Consider the following 17,570-nt stretch of genomic DNA (forward strand, 5'->3'; position numbering starts at 1 on the left):
CCTCACCATGATTGCAGTTAGTTGCTTGACCACAAACAAGCCAGTCATTTCACCTATTTTACTTCGGTTTCCCATCCGTAAGTACAGGGAGTACATGATCTCAAAATTGCCTTCAAATTTAAGATACTATCCTAACCTACTAAAATAATAATTCTTTATGAAGAATCATAAACATGAGAATTGTTACTGCTCCATAAGTAGTAAAATGTGAGGAAAAGAATTTTTAAATGATAAACAGGAAATAGCTCTTTGAAGTAGTCTGCTTAACTGGATAATCCTATTACATATTTGTATTGATTTTTTTTTAATCCATCTTTCAGTTTCACTGAATGTTTGATTTCCTATTGTTTTGGGTGTGATTTTATATTTAAATTCTTCCTCATATTGTACATACAGTGCTTTGTCCAGTGTTACTTTTTATAAGTTCATGACATATTTCATAAACCTTTAAGCACATAAAATTTCCATCCTATATAAGGTAATGTAAGTGTTCATCTAAAATAAGTTCAGAATCAAAGGAATTTGATCTGTTGAACCAGAGTAAAAGCATCAAACCTTAGGATTTTTAAAACTAGAAGGGAATTTTATGATGATCTAGTCATGCTGGTTTTACAGTTAAAGAAAATAAGACCTAGAGAAGTAAATGGCTCACTAATGGTTATATGCTAGGTAATGGCAGGGTGAGTTCATTGTTTTCCCATCACATTTTTTAGCAGTATTATGTTGCAGAGATAATAGTCAAGGGGGACTGGTAGGGTTCTGCCACAGTATGGTAGGATAGCCATGCTTACTGAACTATAAAACGCTGTTTACACATTACATTACATATATATTGCATCATATAATCCTTACAGCAGCTGTGTAAGATAGGTTCTACAATCCCTATAGGGATGAAGAGACTGAAGCACATGAAAGCTAAAAACTTCCTAAACGGCTTATTGAAGCAGAGATATTTATAAGCCAGGTTGTCTGATTCTGTATTACCCTGCACAGCATGGCCTCCAAGACCAAGACAAGTGAAGAGGGGAAGAGATTCTGAAAGAATATGTCATGCAAGTAAGGTCATTATATTAGGAAACTCAAAAATTCGATATTCTCTGCTTGGGGCAGATTTGGGGAGCTCCATGATCATGTGCTTCTTGAACAAGCAGACTTCATCCTGGGTGCCTACCACTTGAAAAGCACTGGTGGGAAAACAGAGAAGTGTAAGACATGGAGGAAGCATAAAACAGTTCCCTTATTGTCACTCAAACAGTTTTAAAGCAATCACAAATATATTGATAACATGTATTTTATAAATTTTATTTTCTAATTGTAAAAGTAATATATATTAGTTTAGGAATGCAGAAAAGAATAAAGAAAAATTACTAATAATCCTACCATAAGTGAGTTAGCACATGTTCCATTTTGGTGTGTTTTTTTGACAAGAATAATTACCGTGACATGTTCTCAAAAAATTAATACGTGTGTGTAATGAATATCTTGATGTGAATATACACTAAATCCAAAATATGCCTCACACATCTTCAGTAAAGGGTGGTTTACTTGAGGATAGAATTGAAGGATTATGCCTGCTAGGAAATCTATAAGAGTGATGGTAAGCAAAGTAGCTGTTTTTCACAGTACAATGAAAGCTTCAATGTAACTGTTTAAGCCTGCTGACTAACAGTGGTGCAGTACGAAATCACATTCAACATTCCCATGAGTCTGAATCATCCACTGTGGAATGAGGATTGAAAACAGAACTGGTGCTCCCACACCAGAAAAGTCATAACACCCATGATTTCAAACATGGAACTTTTGCTGCCTTGAAATCTGGTTTGTATCTCTCTCTTTTTGAATGTTGTGAATTTCAGAGCTCAAGTTTCATTATAATTTGAACAATCTGTTTTCCCTGGTCTGAAATGACACCACAAATGAATATTGATATGACTATAATTCTTTTGCATGTTCCTTCAGGTGAATCAGTTCAGACAGCTGTATTCCAAAGTCATCAATGATAAACATGATGATGTCATGGCTAAGTTTGGCGCTATTTTGGCGCAGGGCATACTGGATGCAGGTAAATGTTAAATCTTCCAGATGTATTTATCCATTTAAACTAACTCTGATGAAGCAACTATCTGCTCTAACTATATGACATAGTAGAAACTGGGGAGGGCGCCTGGGTGGCTCAGTTGGTTAAGCGACTGTCTTCGGCTCAGGTCATGATCCCAGGGTCCTGGGATCGAGTCCCGCATCGGGCTCCCTGCTCTGCAGGGAGCCTGCTTCTCCCTCTCCCACTCCCCCTGCTTGTGTTCCCTCTCTCACTGTGTCTCTGTCTGTCAAATAAATAAATAAAATCTTTAAATAAATAAATAAAAATTGAAATTAAAAAAAGAAACTGGGGAAATTATTTGGGGAATTATTGGGGAAATTTTCTGGGGGGAAATTATTCCTGGAGAAAACATGGAGCCTATACATTATCTTTTTTTTTTTTTTTTTTTTTTTTTAGATTTATTTGAGAGAGAGAGAATGAGAGAGAGCACATGAGAGGGGGGAGGGTCAGAGGGAGAAGCAGGGAGCCCGATGTGGGACTCGATCCCGGGACTCCAGGATCATGACCTGAGCCGAAGGCAGTCGCTTAACCAACTGAGCCACCCAGGCGCCCAACATGGAGCCTATAGTTCATAGAACTTGACACTGAATTGGCTGGGTTTTATCAGTCCCTAGTTTACATTCAAGTCCATTTTCTATGGGTTTTGACAAATGCATAAATATATATCCACTATTACATCATAGGCAATAGTTTCACTGCCCTAGAAATCCTCTGTGTTCCACCTTTTCATCTCTCCCTCCTTCTGCACAACCCCCTGGCAACCACTGATCTTTTTATTGTCCCTATAACTTTAGTTTTCCCCTTTCCAGAGTATTATACAGCTGGAATCATACAGTATGTAGCCATCTGAGATTGGCTACTTTGGGTAATTGGTTTTTAAATAGGATTTAGGAGTAACGTTTTACTACTCCATAATCTATTTCTTTTAGCTGCCAGTTTTTGAGGTTTGTAGTTTTATATACAACCCTTTACTTGTTCATTCAGTACAACTATAGTTTTTTGCTGGTTTCTGCTATATTATTTGTGAAGAATTAGGGGAGGATACTTCTCTGTTTCAGCTTTATTCTACCATCTTTACTAGAAGTCCTCTCTCTCCCTCCCTTCCTTCCCCTTTCAGCTCCTCTCTCCCTTCACTGCCTTTTGTATCTCTGAATTGTCGTGGACCAATCAAGTTTTGATGCTTCTTTCCGTTTCTTTTTATTTATTATGTTTTTTGCCTTACTTATTTTAGTGTTATTTAGTACATAAAAGTTCTGTACTGTTGTGTTCACTATTACAAGCAAAATTATTCTTTCACCCCTTTTCACTTTGTCAATATCCTGTCCTCCTACAAACTGCTGCAACTGCATTAGAAAAAACGTGTAGTCCTGCAGTCTGGCTCTCAGAAGTTAGTGTTAATGGAGGAACTCTGGAGGTCAACTTCAAAGGAATGAGTGAAGTTGAAGTTGATGAGAATTCACTCAATGATTTGGTCTCTTCAGGGAGAAGAGCCAAAGATTAAGATTTATGATTGAAGTTTGTAAAACTGTGTAAACACTACCAACAGGATAAACTCTTTCTTGTTTTGTATTAAATCTCAGACTATTAGAACAAAAGGCTAGTTTAGTTTCTAAGTCTGAAGAAAATGGGTTTCATTGAAATAAAAGGAATTCAGCTTCAAAACTTAAAATAAGTATCATGTTCTCTGAGCAGCCTTCCCCTCTCCTCTGCCCTACCCAGCCTTCACCCTGGGATATACATGCTTAGCCATATGTCCTCACTAGTGCCCAGGTTTCAATCTCATAATGCTTGTAAACCCTAGTTTAATTATCTAGTTGTCTTCTCCACTAGGCTAGAGGCTCCTTGGGATCTCTTTTCAGTATTTTGTTCAAAATTCTCAATATATAGTAAGCATTTGGTGAATGTGGAGGTTAGAGCACAAGCAGACAATAAATGCATATAACTCATCCCTATTGGAAAAACAAAACTAAAGGATACCTGATTTTTTCCAAATAAAATCTAGATTATTTGATTCTTACAAAAAATTAAAGTGCTTTTTTAGTTTAGTAAAAGTAATACTTCCTGACTAATGTAGCAGCATCTGGGAGAGACTGAAGTTAAAAGAAGTGAAATGTGAGCAATAGGGATCCAGAATTGGAATTCAAATTAGGATGGTGACTAGGTGCAGACAAGCTCCATTTTTATAGCGTATCTTTTTTTTTTTTTTTAAAGATTTTATTTATTTGAGAGATCACAAGTGGGGGGAGGGGCAGAGGGAGAAGCAGACTCCCTGCTGAGCGGGGAGCCTGATGCAGGACTCGATCCCGGGACTCTGGGATCATGGCCTGAGCCAAAGGCAGACACTTAACTGACTGAGCCACCCAGGTACCCTTTAGAGGGTATCTTATATAAACTAAAAGATTGGTGTCTCAGAGTTCTGGGGTCCAATACTAACACTGTTATATAGACCAAACGTATAAACATGTTTGCCTGCCTAACAAAATTTTGGACAAAATCCAGATTACAGTCTACTTTTAAAAACAGAATTACCTAGTAACTCTGGACCTACACCCTTAGTAACATGTCCTCTTTAAATACGACATGAACTTTCCAGTTGCTTCAGTTCCCCACTGCTTCCAGTCAGGTTTTCTCATTCGTTTGCCTGACTGGTTTCTAAAGGCATTCAAGTTTGCAACCCCAAATAGCCTCCTAGAATCTCAGCCTTTCTAGGGCCCAGTAAAGATCCAGCTGTCTAAATGATGCTTGCATCTTAGTTCTTATTCACTAGTTTTCAGACTATGTTTCTCTGTACCCCATCAAGGGATAGTCTAGGGGATGTGGCAAGAAGTGGATGAACAAGACAGGCTGAGCCATTCAGCCTCTCAGCAGCCCAAACTTCTGATTAAATGGAATTAACTTTGATTTCATTGTTTCACATACTGTGCTTCCTCAAAAAAAAATTTCAGTTGAATCAAAGATTGGAGATATTAAAGGTTTTCTTTTGTTAGTGGTAGAGCTCTAGTTCAGGTGCTCAAGTCCAAACCCTCATTTTGCCAATGGGAAAAGAGACTTTTAGAGGTAAAGTGATTTGTCCAAGGTCACAAGGCTAGTTAATGTCGGAGCTGCCTACATTCAGATAACTAAAGCAGAAAGAGTAAAACTTAAGCAAACAATATCTACCTCTTGCCTCTTTGCTATTGTTTGCAAATATGATTTGTACTGAAATTTTATTTTTTGTTAGCACATTAAAAACCCCAGTGTATAATATAGATTAATATTTAATTTAGCATTCAGTTTTGATATCCTTTAGGCTTTTTTGGAAAATTCCTACTTATATAGAAAAAAAGTCTAGATTACCCTGATTCCAATTAAAATACAGCACTTCCTGTACTCTGAAACAAATAATACATTATATGTTTAAAAAAAAAAGAAGAAGATAGTAGGAAGGGAAAAATGAAGGGGAGGAAATCGGAGGGGGAGACGAACCATGAGAGACTATGGACTCTGAGAAACAAACTGAGGGTTCTGGAGGGGAGGGGGGTGGGGGGCTGGGTTAGCCCGGTGATGGGTATTAAAGAGGGCACGTTCTACATGGAGCACTGGGTGTTATATGCAAACAATGAATCATGGAACACTACATCAAAAACTAATGATGTAATGTATGGTGATTAACATAACATAATAAAATAAAATTTAAAAAAGAAATACAGCACTTCCAGTTTTGGAGACCCTAGATAGTTCACTGGCTAACAAATTCCAGCTACTCCATAACAGATTTTATGAACTGTATTCTTAAAATAGTCACCAAATGCTTCCCTAGTGCAATACTTAGAAATCTTTATTATTACCCTACTGGATTCATGTTCATGGTTTCTCCCTTTTTCTACAGGTGGTCATAACGTCACAATCTCCTTGCAGTCCAGGACTGGGCACACCCATATGCCTTCTGTAGTTGGCGTCCTTGTCTTTACCCAGTTCTGGTTCTGGTTTCCTCTTTCACACTTCCTGTCATTGGCTTATACCCCTACATGTGTCATTGGCCTTAACAAGGACTTAAAGGTATGTTCGTGAGACCTGTTTTGAGTGTAACTTCTTCACTGTATCCTAACCACCCACTCACAAGAGTTTTCGTGAAATTTTAAAGATTAGTTGTCATCTCACCAATATTGTATTTCCCCTTTAAATTGAGTCATGACCTTGTTGAGTGGAGTGTGTCAGTGGAAGCTTTGAAAATCAATCTCATTACTAACTGTAACCTTGGATGAATCAGTTGGGAGGGAATGGTGAGAGGGGGCAAATATAAAAATATGAAAAAGCTTTATAGATCACTCTTATCAATTTTATTTAATACTGAAATTCTTTGGGAGCTTTTGAAGGATTTCATGCAGATAAATGACTTGATGAGATTTGCATTCTAGAAACAACATTCTGGTATCAGTGGAAATCTATTACAGTGAATGCTATTGCAGTAATCTGGGCAAGGAAGAAAGGTGACCCGAACTAAATCTTAGGAAGGAGTGAAGGTTTGAGACAGGGCCATGTTTCATAGTTTTGTGATGCTAGAGTATTTAAAGGAAGAAAGGATTACTGCTAAAGGGAAAAGGAAAATGGGAGGATGTCTCTCTGGTAGTGGCAGAAAATGAGGCCAATGTTGAGCCGAGGAATCTGACAGAAACTGGTCACATGACTCAAGGACTGAGGGTGATACATCCCCTGTCATCACACCATCCTTTTTTTTTTTTTTTAATGGGGTTTGTGCTTAGGTCTTTCTCAGTCCTGTGGCCGTTCTTCTGTCTTCTCAGAGGCCTTTTGACCTTCAAATAACTCTTACATCTGCTCATCACTTCTGTTACAATGTTCTATTAAATTTCAAAGTGGAAAAATTGGGGGCCAGAAAATGGCTGATAAAGACTGAGTAGTTCATCCAGTTGACTTTTTTTTTCCAGTATAGCTATACAGCCATTTATCCCTAAGTGTTTCAGTATAAAACTACTCACATTTATAAATATTGAGCAGTTTTATCTTTCAAAATAAGAATCTTTAGGTTTTCCAATCCCTAACCTTTAACACTGTGGTTAAACATCCTATATAATCTATAGGGACTTTTTCTTCTAACACACAGTTTTCTGATCTGTTTCCATTCTTTACAAGGAAAGTGGGATTAAAAAGACAAGATTCCTTATCCTAGTAAACATGATGCCTATTACCATTCTCTATCAGTGTAAATTGGGGAAATAGAGAAAAATTCAGACTAGTGAAGTTAACACCTAGTCAATAAGTAACGTGAAGCTGACTTTTTCCATTAGACTCATGTTAGACTCTTGTCAGGGATTATGTGGTATAGAAACTGTACAGACTTGTATATATTGTTGGAGTGGTATAGGAGGGTATGTGGAAGTTAGGTATACAGGTTAGATAGCCAAATAACACTTTACAAAGGAGGTAACAGTTGATCTGATGCTTACACCATGAGTGGGACTTAACCCACTGAAGCAGGGTACACGTCCAGTAAAGATGAGATCAAGGGGTGCCTGTAAACAGGCACAGAGCTTCAGTAAAGTATGGAACTGCAGGTAGTTCTGTAAAGCACTTCAAAACAAATTCAGTGTAAGAAGACAGATGCCTATAAGGGAGTACTGTACGAGAACATTTAGCCTGGATTGAAACTTTATTGTATGCTTGCTAAGAGCATAGGATTCTTAAATCTTGATTTGGGTTTTTTTAACGTAAGGGGGAAAATTCTTTTATTTCTTCAGATGCCGAAAGTTCAGTATAAATCAAACTGTAAACCATCCACATTTGCATATCCTGCCCCTCTGGAAGTACCAAAAGAAAAAGAAAAGGAAAAGGTAGGTTCTTTGTTCCCTTGAGCAGCATTTATACTTATATATAGAAGCTACTTAGTGTTTTACTAGGGTTTGTTTTAAATATTTTTATGTTTTAGGGGCCCTGGTGGCTCAGTCATTAAGCATCTGCCTTCAGCTCAGGTCATGATCCCAGGGTCTTGGGATCGAGCCCCGCATTGGGCTCCCTGCTCCGTGGGAAGCCTGCTTCTCCCTCTCCCACTCCCCCTGCTTGTGTTCCCTCTCTCACTGTCTCTCTCTGTCAAATAAATAAATAAAATCTTTTAACAAAAAAATAAATATTTTTATGTTTTAAATTAGATATTTTCAAAGTAACACTCTTATGGTAAAATCTAACATTACGCAAGAATGTAAAGTAAAAGCGCTTTTTCTTTCCTGGTCATCCAAGTCCCATGTTGCAGGAATCATAATTTGAACCCCTCCAAATGTTTTCTCCACACGTATCAATACTTTTTCCACCATAGATAGAATTATTTTTGACATACTGTTCTGCAGCTTACCATTTTTACTTTAACAATTAATCTTTAAGGGGCGTCTGGCTGATTCAGTCAGTAGAGTGTGCAACTCTTGATCTCAGGGTCCTGAGTTCAAGCCCACATTGAGCATGGGGCCTACCTAAAATAAAACAAAAAGTAATAATCTTTAAAAATTTCAATATATATGGATCTCATATTTGCCCCAGGCAATCCCTTTATGTATATATACCATTATTTGTCTTCTCGGTTCCTCATCTGATGGACATTTTAAGGTGATTTCTAATTAATCACTGTTACAAATGAGATTAGAGTAAGAGTCTTTATACACGTATATGTGTGAACTTGTACAAGTGTATCTGTAGGTTAGGATATTAGATGTGATTGATTAAAAGTAATGTACATTATTTATTTTCATCTCACTTTTATGATATTTACTGCCAGGAAACAAAGTAGTATTGTAGAACCGAGTTCTCTTTGGGCTTGTACCTTTGTATGTAAGTAAGAGATTATAATTACCCTGTTCACTTCTTCTAGGTTTCCACTGCTGTGTTATCTATTACCGCCAAGGCTAAAAAGAAGGAAAAAGAAAAGGAGAAAAAAGAGGAGGAGAAAATGGAAGTGGTAGGTATAATTTGGTGATCATACCAAATTATACATCTATCTCTGTCATGGTCCAGATTCTTCCTTAAGTGAACATTACCATACCTTGCTCTTGGCTTCCCTTAAATAAGTATCCTGTTCCAAGCAGAGACTCCTATAGTTTTAATTGGAAGATACTTGAGTTCTTGGAGAAAATGACAACTAAAATGGGTTTTGAAGGGCGGTGTAGAATTTTCAGACAATGAGATGATGGTGGGAGAAAAAAAGGCCCTTTCAAGCAAGGAGAATATCATTTATTTAAATAGACCCTCTTTTTCTGGTCTCTCTTGATAGAAAAACCTCATCCTTTTAAAACCAAATTACATAGCATTCTCACTCCTAAGCACAGTTACTCTCTCTGTCCTCTGAGTCTAGTATGACTTTGGTTGTACTTTAATTATATCTAATCCTAGCTAACTTTTGTACCTGAGAGTTGCTCAGTAAACTTATCAAACATTATTCAGTGATACAGAAGAGAAGTGAACCTTTGTTGGGCTATTTTTTAATATTTTCCAGGATGAAGCAGAAAAAAAGGAAGAAAAAGAGAAGAAAAAAGAACCTGAGCCAAACTTCCAGTTATTGGATAACCCAGCCCGAGTTATGCCTGCCCAGCTTAAGGTCCTGACCATGCCAGAGACCTGTAGATACCAGCCTTTCAAACCAGTAAGTTATCGATGGCCCTTAGCTATATACCAGTGGGATATTAATTCATGGGACAGTGGTATATTGACAGAGGAGGATAAATCTCCAGAGCGTTGGAGAAAGCTCTCTAGTACAAATAAATCTGTATATGAAGAATAGTATAAATGTATTTTTGTTTGTAACTCTTCTGTCTGGTTTAAAGATAAGTGCATAAAGCAATCATAAGTTGATGTGCACACACTGTATAAAAGTGTAAAGTTAAAATATGCATTAAATATGTCAAGGTTCTGGCTGCTATAGCAGATTGCCACCTACCATTTAAAACTGAATGGCTTAAACAACAAACATTTCTCACAGTTCTAGGGGGCTAGAAGTCCAAGATTAGGGTACCAGCATGATTGGGTTCTTAGTAAAGGCCCTCATCCTACATCTTCTCACTGTATCTTCATATGACAGAGAGAAAGGAAACTAGCTCTCTTCGTGCCTCTCCTTATAAGGGTACTGATTTTATTACTAATGGGGTCTTCACCCTGGTGACCTAATTGCTTCCTAAAGGCCCACATCCTAATACTATCAGGGGGTTAGGATTTCAACATATGAATGGCAGGGTGGAGAGACACAAACATTCAGTCCAACTACACAAAGGAGTAGGGAGATACCGTTATATTGAAGTGTAGTTTTTGTATACTATTGAAATTAAGTTACTCTTTTTCAGTGAGATTAAGCTGTTAATTGCAACCCCAAAGGGAACCACCCAACAAAATAACTCAAAAAGTAGACTAAAACAAGAAAATTAACCTCAGTACACTAGAAAATATCTGTTTAATACCAAAGAAGCCAGCAGTGGAAGAATTGAGGAACAAAAATATGTAAGACATACAAAAAACAGCAAAATGGCAGGAACAAATCTTAGTTATCACATGAGATGTCTTTTTTTTTTTTTTTTTTTTTTTTAAGTAACCTCTAGGCCCAACGTGGGCCTAGAACTCATGACCCCAAGATCAAGAGTCTCATGCTCTACCAACTGAGCCAGCCAGGGGACTCTAATCACATAAGATGTAAATGGACTAACCATACCAGTTAAAGGGCAGAGATCAGCCAAATGGATAAAAAAGAAAATGATCCAACTATATGTTCTCTACCAGAGACATACTTTATGGGACACCTGGCTGGCTCAGTCAGCAGAGCATGCAACTCCTGATCTCAAGGTTGTAAGTCCAAGCCCCACCCTTGGGTGTAGAGATTACTTAAAAAGTAAAATCTTAGGGATGCCTGGGTGGCTCAGTCAGTTAAGCGTCTGGCTTCAGCTCAGGTCATGATCCCAGGATCCTGGGATCAAGTCCCATATCGGGCTCCTTGCTCAGCAGGGAGCCTGCTTCTCCCTCTGCCTACAGCTCTCCCTGCTTGTGCACTCTCTCTCTGGCATATAAAGAAATAAAAAATCTTTTAAAAAAATAAAAAAATCTTAAAACATACACACACTTTAGATTCAAAGATTGAAGTAGATTAAAAGCAAAAGGTTGAGAAGATATCCCATGTAAACAAGTAACTAAAAGAAAGCTGGAACAGCTATACCAACATCAGACAAAATATACTTTAAAAGAAAAATTGGGGGGCACCTGGGTGGCTCAGTCATTTAAGCATCTGCCTTCCGCTCAGGTCATGATCCCGGGGTCCTGGGATCGAGCCCCACATTGGGCTCCCTGCTCAGCGGGGAGCCTGCTTCTCCCTCTCCCTCTCCCTCTGCCTGCAGCTCCCCCTGCTTGTGCTCTCTCTGTCTGTCAAATAAATAAAATCTTAGAAAGAAAGAGAAAGAAAAGAAAAATTGTTGCTGGAGACAACATTTTACAGTGGTAAAAAGGTCATGAGCCGCCTGGCTGGCTCAGTCAGTAGATCGCGCAATTCTTGATCTCAGGATTGTAGGTTCAAGCCCCACATTGAGTATAGAGATTACTTTTAAAAAATAAAATAAAGGGCACCTGGGTGGCTCAGTCATTAAGCGTCTGCCTTCGGCTCGGGTCGTGATCTCAGGGTCCTGGGATCGAGCCCCACCTTGGGCTCCCCGCTCAGTGGGAAGCCTGCTTCTCCCTCTCTCACTCTCCCTGCTTGTGTTCCCTCTCTCACTGTGTCTCTCTCTGTCAGGTAAATAAATAAAATCTTTTAAAAAAATAATAATAAACCTAAACCATGTTGCTATAAGGCTCTTCCCTTATGTTGTATATATTGCAGGATTTGAGTTGGATTATTTCATTCCAGTTGAGCATGAAATAGTACAGTTATAACCTGGAGCCATCTGTTTCCAAAATACAGGAAGTCCTTATTGTGAACATAAGTATTTTCTTGTTTGGTAGATGATTCATCTTTATTTGGTCCTTTAGAAGGCTCAGGTAAACTTTTAGACCTTGGAGGATTAGGACAGTGGCCTTGTACTATGATTGTTCTTGGGTGCATATTGGTAGTAAAGGCAGGGTCCATTCATAAAATGGCTTTCTTCAAGGAAAGCAGACTTTTTAAGGGAAAGAGTTAGAAAATAATGTGTATGAATATGTATGTCGAGAGAAGGGAAATAGTGCAGAAATTCATGAAGGCACACCGGTTTTATAGCATGGCAGGGCAAAGTTCCAATGAATAAAAATCAGATTAGGTTGAACTGCAGAGCTATTTTGTATATATGTGAATCATCTGACTAATGTGCTTGTGCTGCTTTTCCTTCCCAGTAATTTGCTTTGGTAGAAATAATGTTTTTCCAGATGTGCCTTGCCACTTGACTGATTTAATTACAGAGAGTAGCTTTCCATTTCCTTTGACACAGGCAAGCAAATAGAGTAAGATTAGCACACAGAGACGGGTGAATAGTTTGGTGTGTGAATTTACTTCTGCTGATACGTTTGGGAGAGGGCTAATAAAATGCTTCTACACTCTAGTTCTTTTTTGTTTCCCATCTACTACGTCCTCGTCTTGTATTGCAAGGATTTGTAGATTAAAGTGAAAAACATTCAGTGTATCTGTGATATATGTTGTTCACTCTGTCATTCTGAAATCGCTGGAAAGAAATTGGCTTTTCATTTGTAGATTGTCTTTTGTATCCAAAATGATAGTTTTCTCACAAGTACTAAAGTATCTATTAGAGTAGTGGGCTTCTCAAACTTTAGTGTGCATACATATCACCTGTGGGTCTTGTTAAAATGCAGATTCTGTAGATCTAGGTCGGGTTATGTTTTCTGCATTTCTTTTTTTTTTTTAAGATTTTATTTATTTATTTGAGAGAGAGAGAATGAGAGACGGAGAGCATGAGAGGGAGGAGGGTCAGAGGGAGAAGCAGACTCCCCGCCGAGCAGGGAGCCCGATGCGGGACTCGATCCCGGGACTCCAGGATCATGACCTGAGCCGAAGGCAGTCGCTTAACCAACTGAGCCACCCAGGCGCCCTGTTTTCTGCATTTCTAACAAACTCCCAGGTGATAATGCTGCAACTGGTCCAGGAGCACGTGTTGAGTAGCAAGGCATTAGAATGCCGTGTTTGGACAGTAAACTTTCTCTCTACAGTCGTACCGCGGCAGTGCTGGAAATACTGCTCTTCAGTTGGGACACATCGTCTAAAAAGAAGAGTACCACATGTTCTGCCACTGGGCTAAGTTTGTAAATACTCCGTATAGATCACATTTTTCTGTATCCTTTGTAATGTACGTTGATTGTTTGCTTTCCTCGTTTAGTTCTCAGACTAACTGAAGGAATGGAAGAGGAAGATCTTATTAGCCGCTTCTTGCAGCTGAACAGTTTGTCAGGGTGTAGCTTCACACAGGCGTACGTGCATGGGTTTCCTGGCGCTTGTCTGGTGAAGTGTAGTTCTCTTCCAGTTCTTTACTTCCAGATCATTGAAGTAGCCTTAAGGTACCATTTAACAAACACGCCCTCTAGACCCTGGAGCAGTCTGAAAATATGAGTGGAATTTGTGCTTCTTCATTCCTTGCTCTGTGTTTACAGCTCTCCATTGGAGGCATCATCATCCTGAAGGATACCAGTGAAGACATTGAAGAACTGGTAGAACCTGTGGCAGCCCATGGCCCAAAAATCGAGGAAGAAGAACAAGAGCCAGAACCTCCAGAACCATTTGAATATATCGATGATTAAGGACCAGAGGTATGTGTAGAATAAAATTGTGTATCAAGGGAAATCTGTTTGTCAATACATCTTAAATGTTTCCGGCAGAGACATCGTGTCACTTTTTCCATTCCTTTTGTGCTTTAATTCCTGTTTACCTACATGGTATTAAAATTTCCCCTCTTTTTGACTTGTTCAGTATACATAACCTCCAATTCCTTTTTCTTTCTCCTTTGACTCTCTCTCTACACTCTAGTGTTTGACCAGTGCTGTTCAGAATGGCTAAAAACTATTCTCATAGGTCCATGAGGCAGTAGGGAGCTTGCTCCAAAATGTCAATCTGTTCAGTGCTTCTTTCATTGAAAAAGCTTTGCTTACCCCCTCACCCCAAAAAAGAGTCAACTGAACTGACCATTTGCTCATGATAGAGTTGATTTACACCTTGATGTGAGCCCCTTATTACAGATCAGTTACAGTTTACGGCCGGCACTGGTTCATGGATCACTGATTCATCTCTCTCTCTCTTGCTCTCTCTCTCTCTCTCTCCCTTTCCTTTGGTGATACTTTTGGCACTAAAAGCCTTAATATTCATTTACTCACTGAAGTTGTCAAACATCTAATGTGTGTAAGACACAGTGCTTAAAGGTACTTCAGTGTCAGCTTAGACTATATAACACAAAGCTTTGTCCAGTTGAAAAAGATTATGATGCCAGTATTCTAACAGTGTTGAAGTAGGTCTTTAGATGCAAAAAATTAGAATAATCTAATGTCATGAAATTGTCGTTCTTATTTCCCCCATTTTTTTGAATCACATATTTGAAGATGCATGTAAACTATATAATGAAGGTTTTCTCATTCCACCCTAGTACAAATACATTGTCAGACAAATAAGCATTTAGTCTTCTCTTCTACTCTTTAAAGAAAATAAGAAGAGTATCATTTATTACCTAATGACAAAAGAAAAATACATTTAAATGCCAGGCTGTAAATCTAGCACCATGGGTGTTACACACTGACTAGCAATTAATGAAAGCTTTTACAGAAATCTCAGATAAATATTAAGGCAGAAGCCCTACCATTAGTAGGAAAATATATTCAAACTCCCAAAAGTGTTTGGACCTTTGATTGAGAGAGGGAGATTTATACTAACTTCCTGTCTATGTAAAACTGCTTTGAAAATTAGCTTTGGGCCTTTGATGGTTTCCTAAGCTTTACCCAACCAGCACGTGGCGGTATTGATACCATAAGCACTCAGTCTCTCTGTGGAACGAACAGACTCACATTAGCCCCCTCAAGCCTTTCGCCACACTTACCTTACTAAAAAACCTCCTGATTAATAAGTCTTTCAAGGCAATTAACTACAAGATGGCTTAGAAGTTTTTAGTTAGAAATTGGATTTTTTTTTCAAGATTTTATTTATTTATTTGACAGAGAGAGACACAGCGAGAGCAGGGACACAAGCAGGGGGAGTGGGAGAGGGAGAAGCAGGCTTCCCGCGGAGCAGGGAGCCCGATGTGGGGCTCGATCCCAGGACCCTGGGATCATGGCCTGAGCCGAAGGCAGATGCTTAACGACTGAGCCACCCAGGCGCCCCAGTACTTAAGTGGTTTTTTGTTTGTTTGTTTGTTTTTAATTTTATTTATTTATTTGACAGAGAGAGAGATAGCGAGAGAGGGAACACAAGCAGGGGGAGTGGGAGAGGGAGAAGCAGGCCTCCCGCAGAGCAGGGAGCCCGATGCGGGGCTCGATCCCAGGACCCTGGGACCATGACCCGAGCCAAAGGCAGATGCCTAACGACCGAGCCACCCAGGCACCCCAGAAATTGGATTTTTTTTTTAAGCAAACTCTAAACCCAATGGGGACTCTAAAACTCCTGGGATCCAGTCACATGCTCTGCCAACTGAACCAGCCAAGCACCCCAGAAATTGGATTCTTACTCTTTTCCAAAGGATAAAATATTCAGTCTAGAGGGAGTGTAAGAACTGTAGTCTGTCCTATCGAACACTGGCATATTAGGACTGCATAGGCAGGGTTAGGGGCTAGTTTTAGACTTCAACAGCTAGTGGTGAAAAAAAATTTTTTTCTTTTAAACAAAGAATGACCCTAGCTTTTCCCCCTGCCCCCTTCCTTAGGCTCTCATTGCTCGTCTGAAGAAGATTGTCCAGGCCCGTATTGGAGATGCCTGTGAAGAAATCCATGCTGAGACCTGCTACTCACTGCATGTACCATTGCCTCCGCGCTGACCCGAAGAACCTTGTCTCCAAGTCTTTGGTGAAGAGAAGATATATGACTATTTAGTGTGCTCTTTCACAGAACTTGGTTTTCAAATAAATATATTAAAATCTCCAGATGGATGAGGACTTTTTAATTTGTTTGTTTTTCAGCCTCAATTTTAAATAAATGGACCTAATACCCCCACACACCATGAATTGCCTAAACCCAGAGAGCTAAATCCTTGATTGCCAGGATGAGTATGCATGATTTTCATATTGATGAAAAAGTTAAACTAGTTTATAGATTATTTGAAAAATAATGGGAAAAAAATAAGAAAAAAAATCAACCTTGTTCTTCACTCCAAAAATTCTCTGCAGTTTTTTTAAATCGGGTTGAGGGTATGAGGTACCGTGATTTACTGAAGAAGTCCCTTTAGTGGTCCAAGGGAAATGTCTGTTTAGGCAGCTCAGAAGCATTATTTAAAAGTAAGCTTTGCCTATTGTTTCCTGCTTTTGACCCTGTTGAAGACAACAGGTACAAAATCATTTAGCCACAGGATTTAATAATGAACTCTTTTTTTCCTTTTTCTACCCTTTTTTGCCATGTGCTTCTTAATTTGAGGTATAATTTAAATATAATGCAGAAATTTGAAGTGTATACAGTTTGATGAGTTTTGACAAGTACAATTTTGATTTCTGTATTATCAGGCCTTAGATGTTGGGCTCTTGAAATAAGCAGACAGGGTCATTATTCTGACAACCACCCCTTCTCATGTTCTTGGCATATGAAAGGGGACATCTGATACACTAGGACATAGCAATAAGAGCTAGATTTGGAGGGTTTGGTGGGGTGTTTTGTGTTTTGGTCTTCAATCATGTAAAATAAAAGTAGGTTATTTCCAGCATTTATATATGAATGGTTCTTTATTCCAGCCTTGATCCTTACACTTTTTAATTTAGGGTATAGCCTTCTGGGTCTGTGGGGGGAAAACTATCACTAGAGGAAACCAGTGCCCAGATAGATAAGCCCTACTACAATCATCCACCAGGTGGATGCTAGGTCCAGGTCTAAAGGTTACTAATCCCAAAGGATGGCTCCATTCATTGGTTAATTTCATTGTGTCCTCTCCTTTGGAAATTCCTGTTTCCTCAATATCAGATGATTCTATAAAAGAGATTATCTCATTTCCTAACCCCTCATTAGCTATGTCCTTCCTGTTCAAGCTCTTAACATTGCTTGCATTTCAGACAGAGTTATCTCTAACATTTCCCTTAATATATGAAATGTTTATAAAACAGAAGTCTCTCAATGATGTCACTCTCCAAATTGAGTAGTCTGGGAGAGGTGGTACATTCACTGACTGGCCTCTGGCCAAAGTCATTAAATTCCTTCCAAACTAATAGATTGAACTTCAGGGAGCAGTCAACACTGGTTCCTGGTAAGCAGTGCAATTTAGGATTTGTAACTTGTTCTTAAATACTGAGGTTATAGTTCTAAAAAAAATGGAAATATGTAAAGTAAAATGGCCACTTGGATCAGGTTATGATGAGACTGTATC

The 17,570-nt window shown here is 38.8% G+C and overlaps 1 protein-coding gene across 2 annotated transcripts in view; it reads left to right on the forward strand.

Moving 5' to 3' along the window:
* Window positions 1-16,144, forward strand: part of PSMD1 (proteasome 26S subunit, non-ATPase 1) — a 90,239-nt gene extending 74,095 nt beyond the window's left edge. The window contains exons 19-25 of one of the 2 annotated variants that reach the window (XM_045867761.3): window positions 1,960-2,062; window positions 5,967-6,136; window positions 7,834-7,926; window positions 8,952-9,038; window positions 9,573-9,719; window positions 13,682-13,837; window positions 15,931-16,144. In XM_045867761.3, the coding sequence (XP_045723717.2) occupies window positions 1,960-2,062; window positions 5,967-6,136; window positions 7,834-7,926; window positions 8,952-9,038; window positions 9,573-9,719; window positions 13,682-13,828 (747 nt within the window). In that variant the 3' untranslated portion in view covers window positions 13,829-13,837; window positions 15,931-16,144. Of the gene's footprint in view, window positions 1-1,959; window positions 2,063-5,966; window positions 6,137-7,833; window positions 7,927-8,951; window positions 9,039-9,572; window positions 9,720-13,243; window positions 13,624-13,681; window positions 13,838-15,930 lie in introns of those variants that run through there. The other variant, XM_064587226.1, reaches the window with a different exon arrangement.
* Window positions 16,145-17,570: the final 1,426 nt, after the last annotated feature.

Source organism: Mirounga angustirostris, unplaced genomic scaffold, assembly GCF_029215605.1.
Source record: "Mirounga angustirostris isolate CCGP_5_RB_7025 unplaced genomic scaffold, mMirAng1.0.hap1 SCAF_3, whole genome shotgun sequence".
NCBI lineage: Eukaryota > Metazoa > Chordata > Mammalia > Carnivora > Phocidae > Mirounga > Mirounga angustirostris.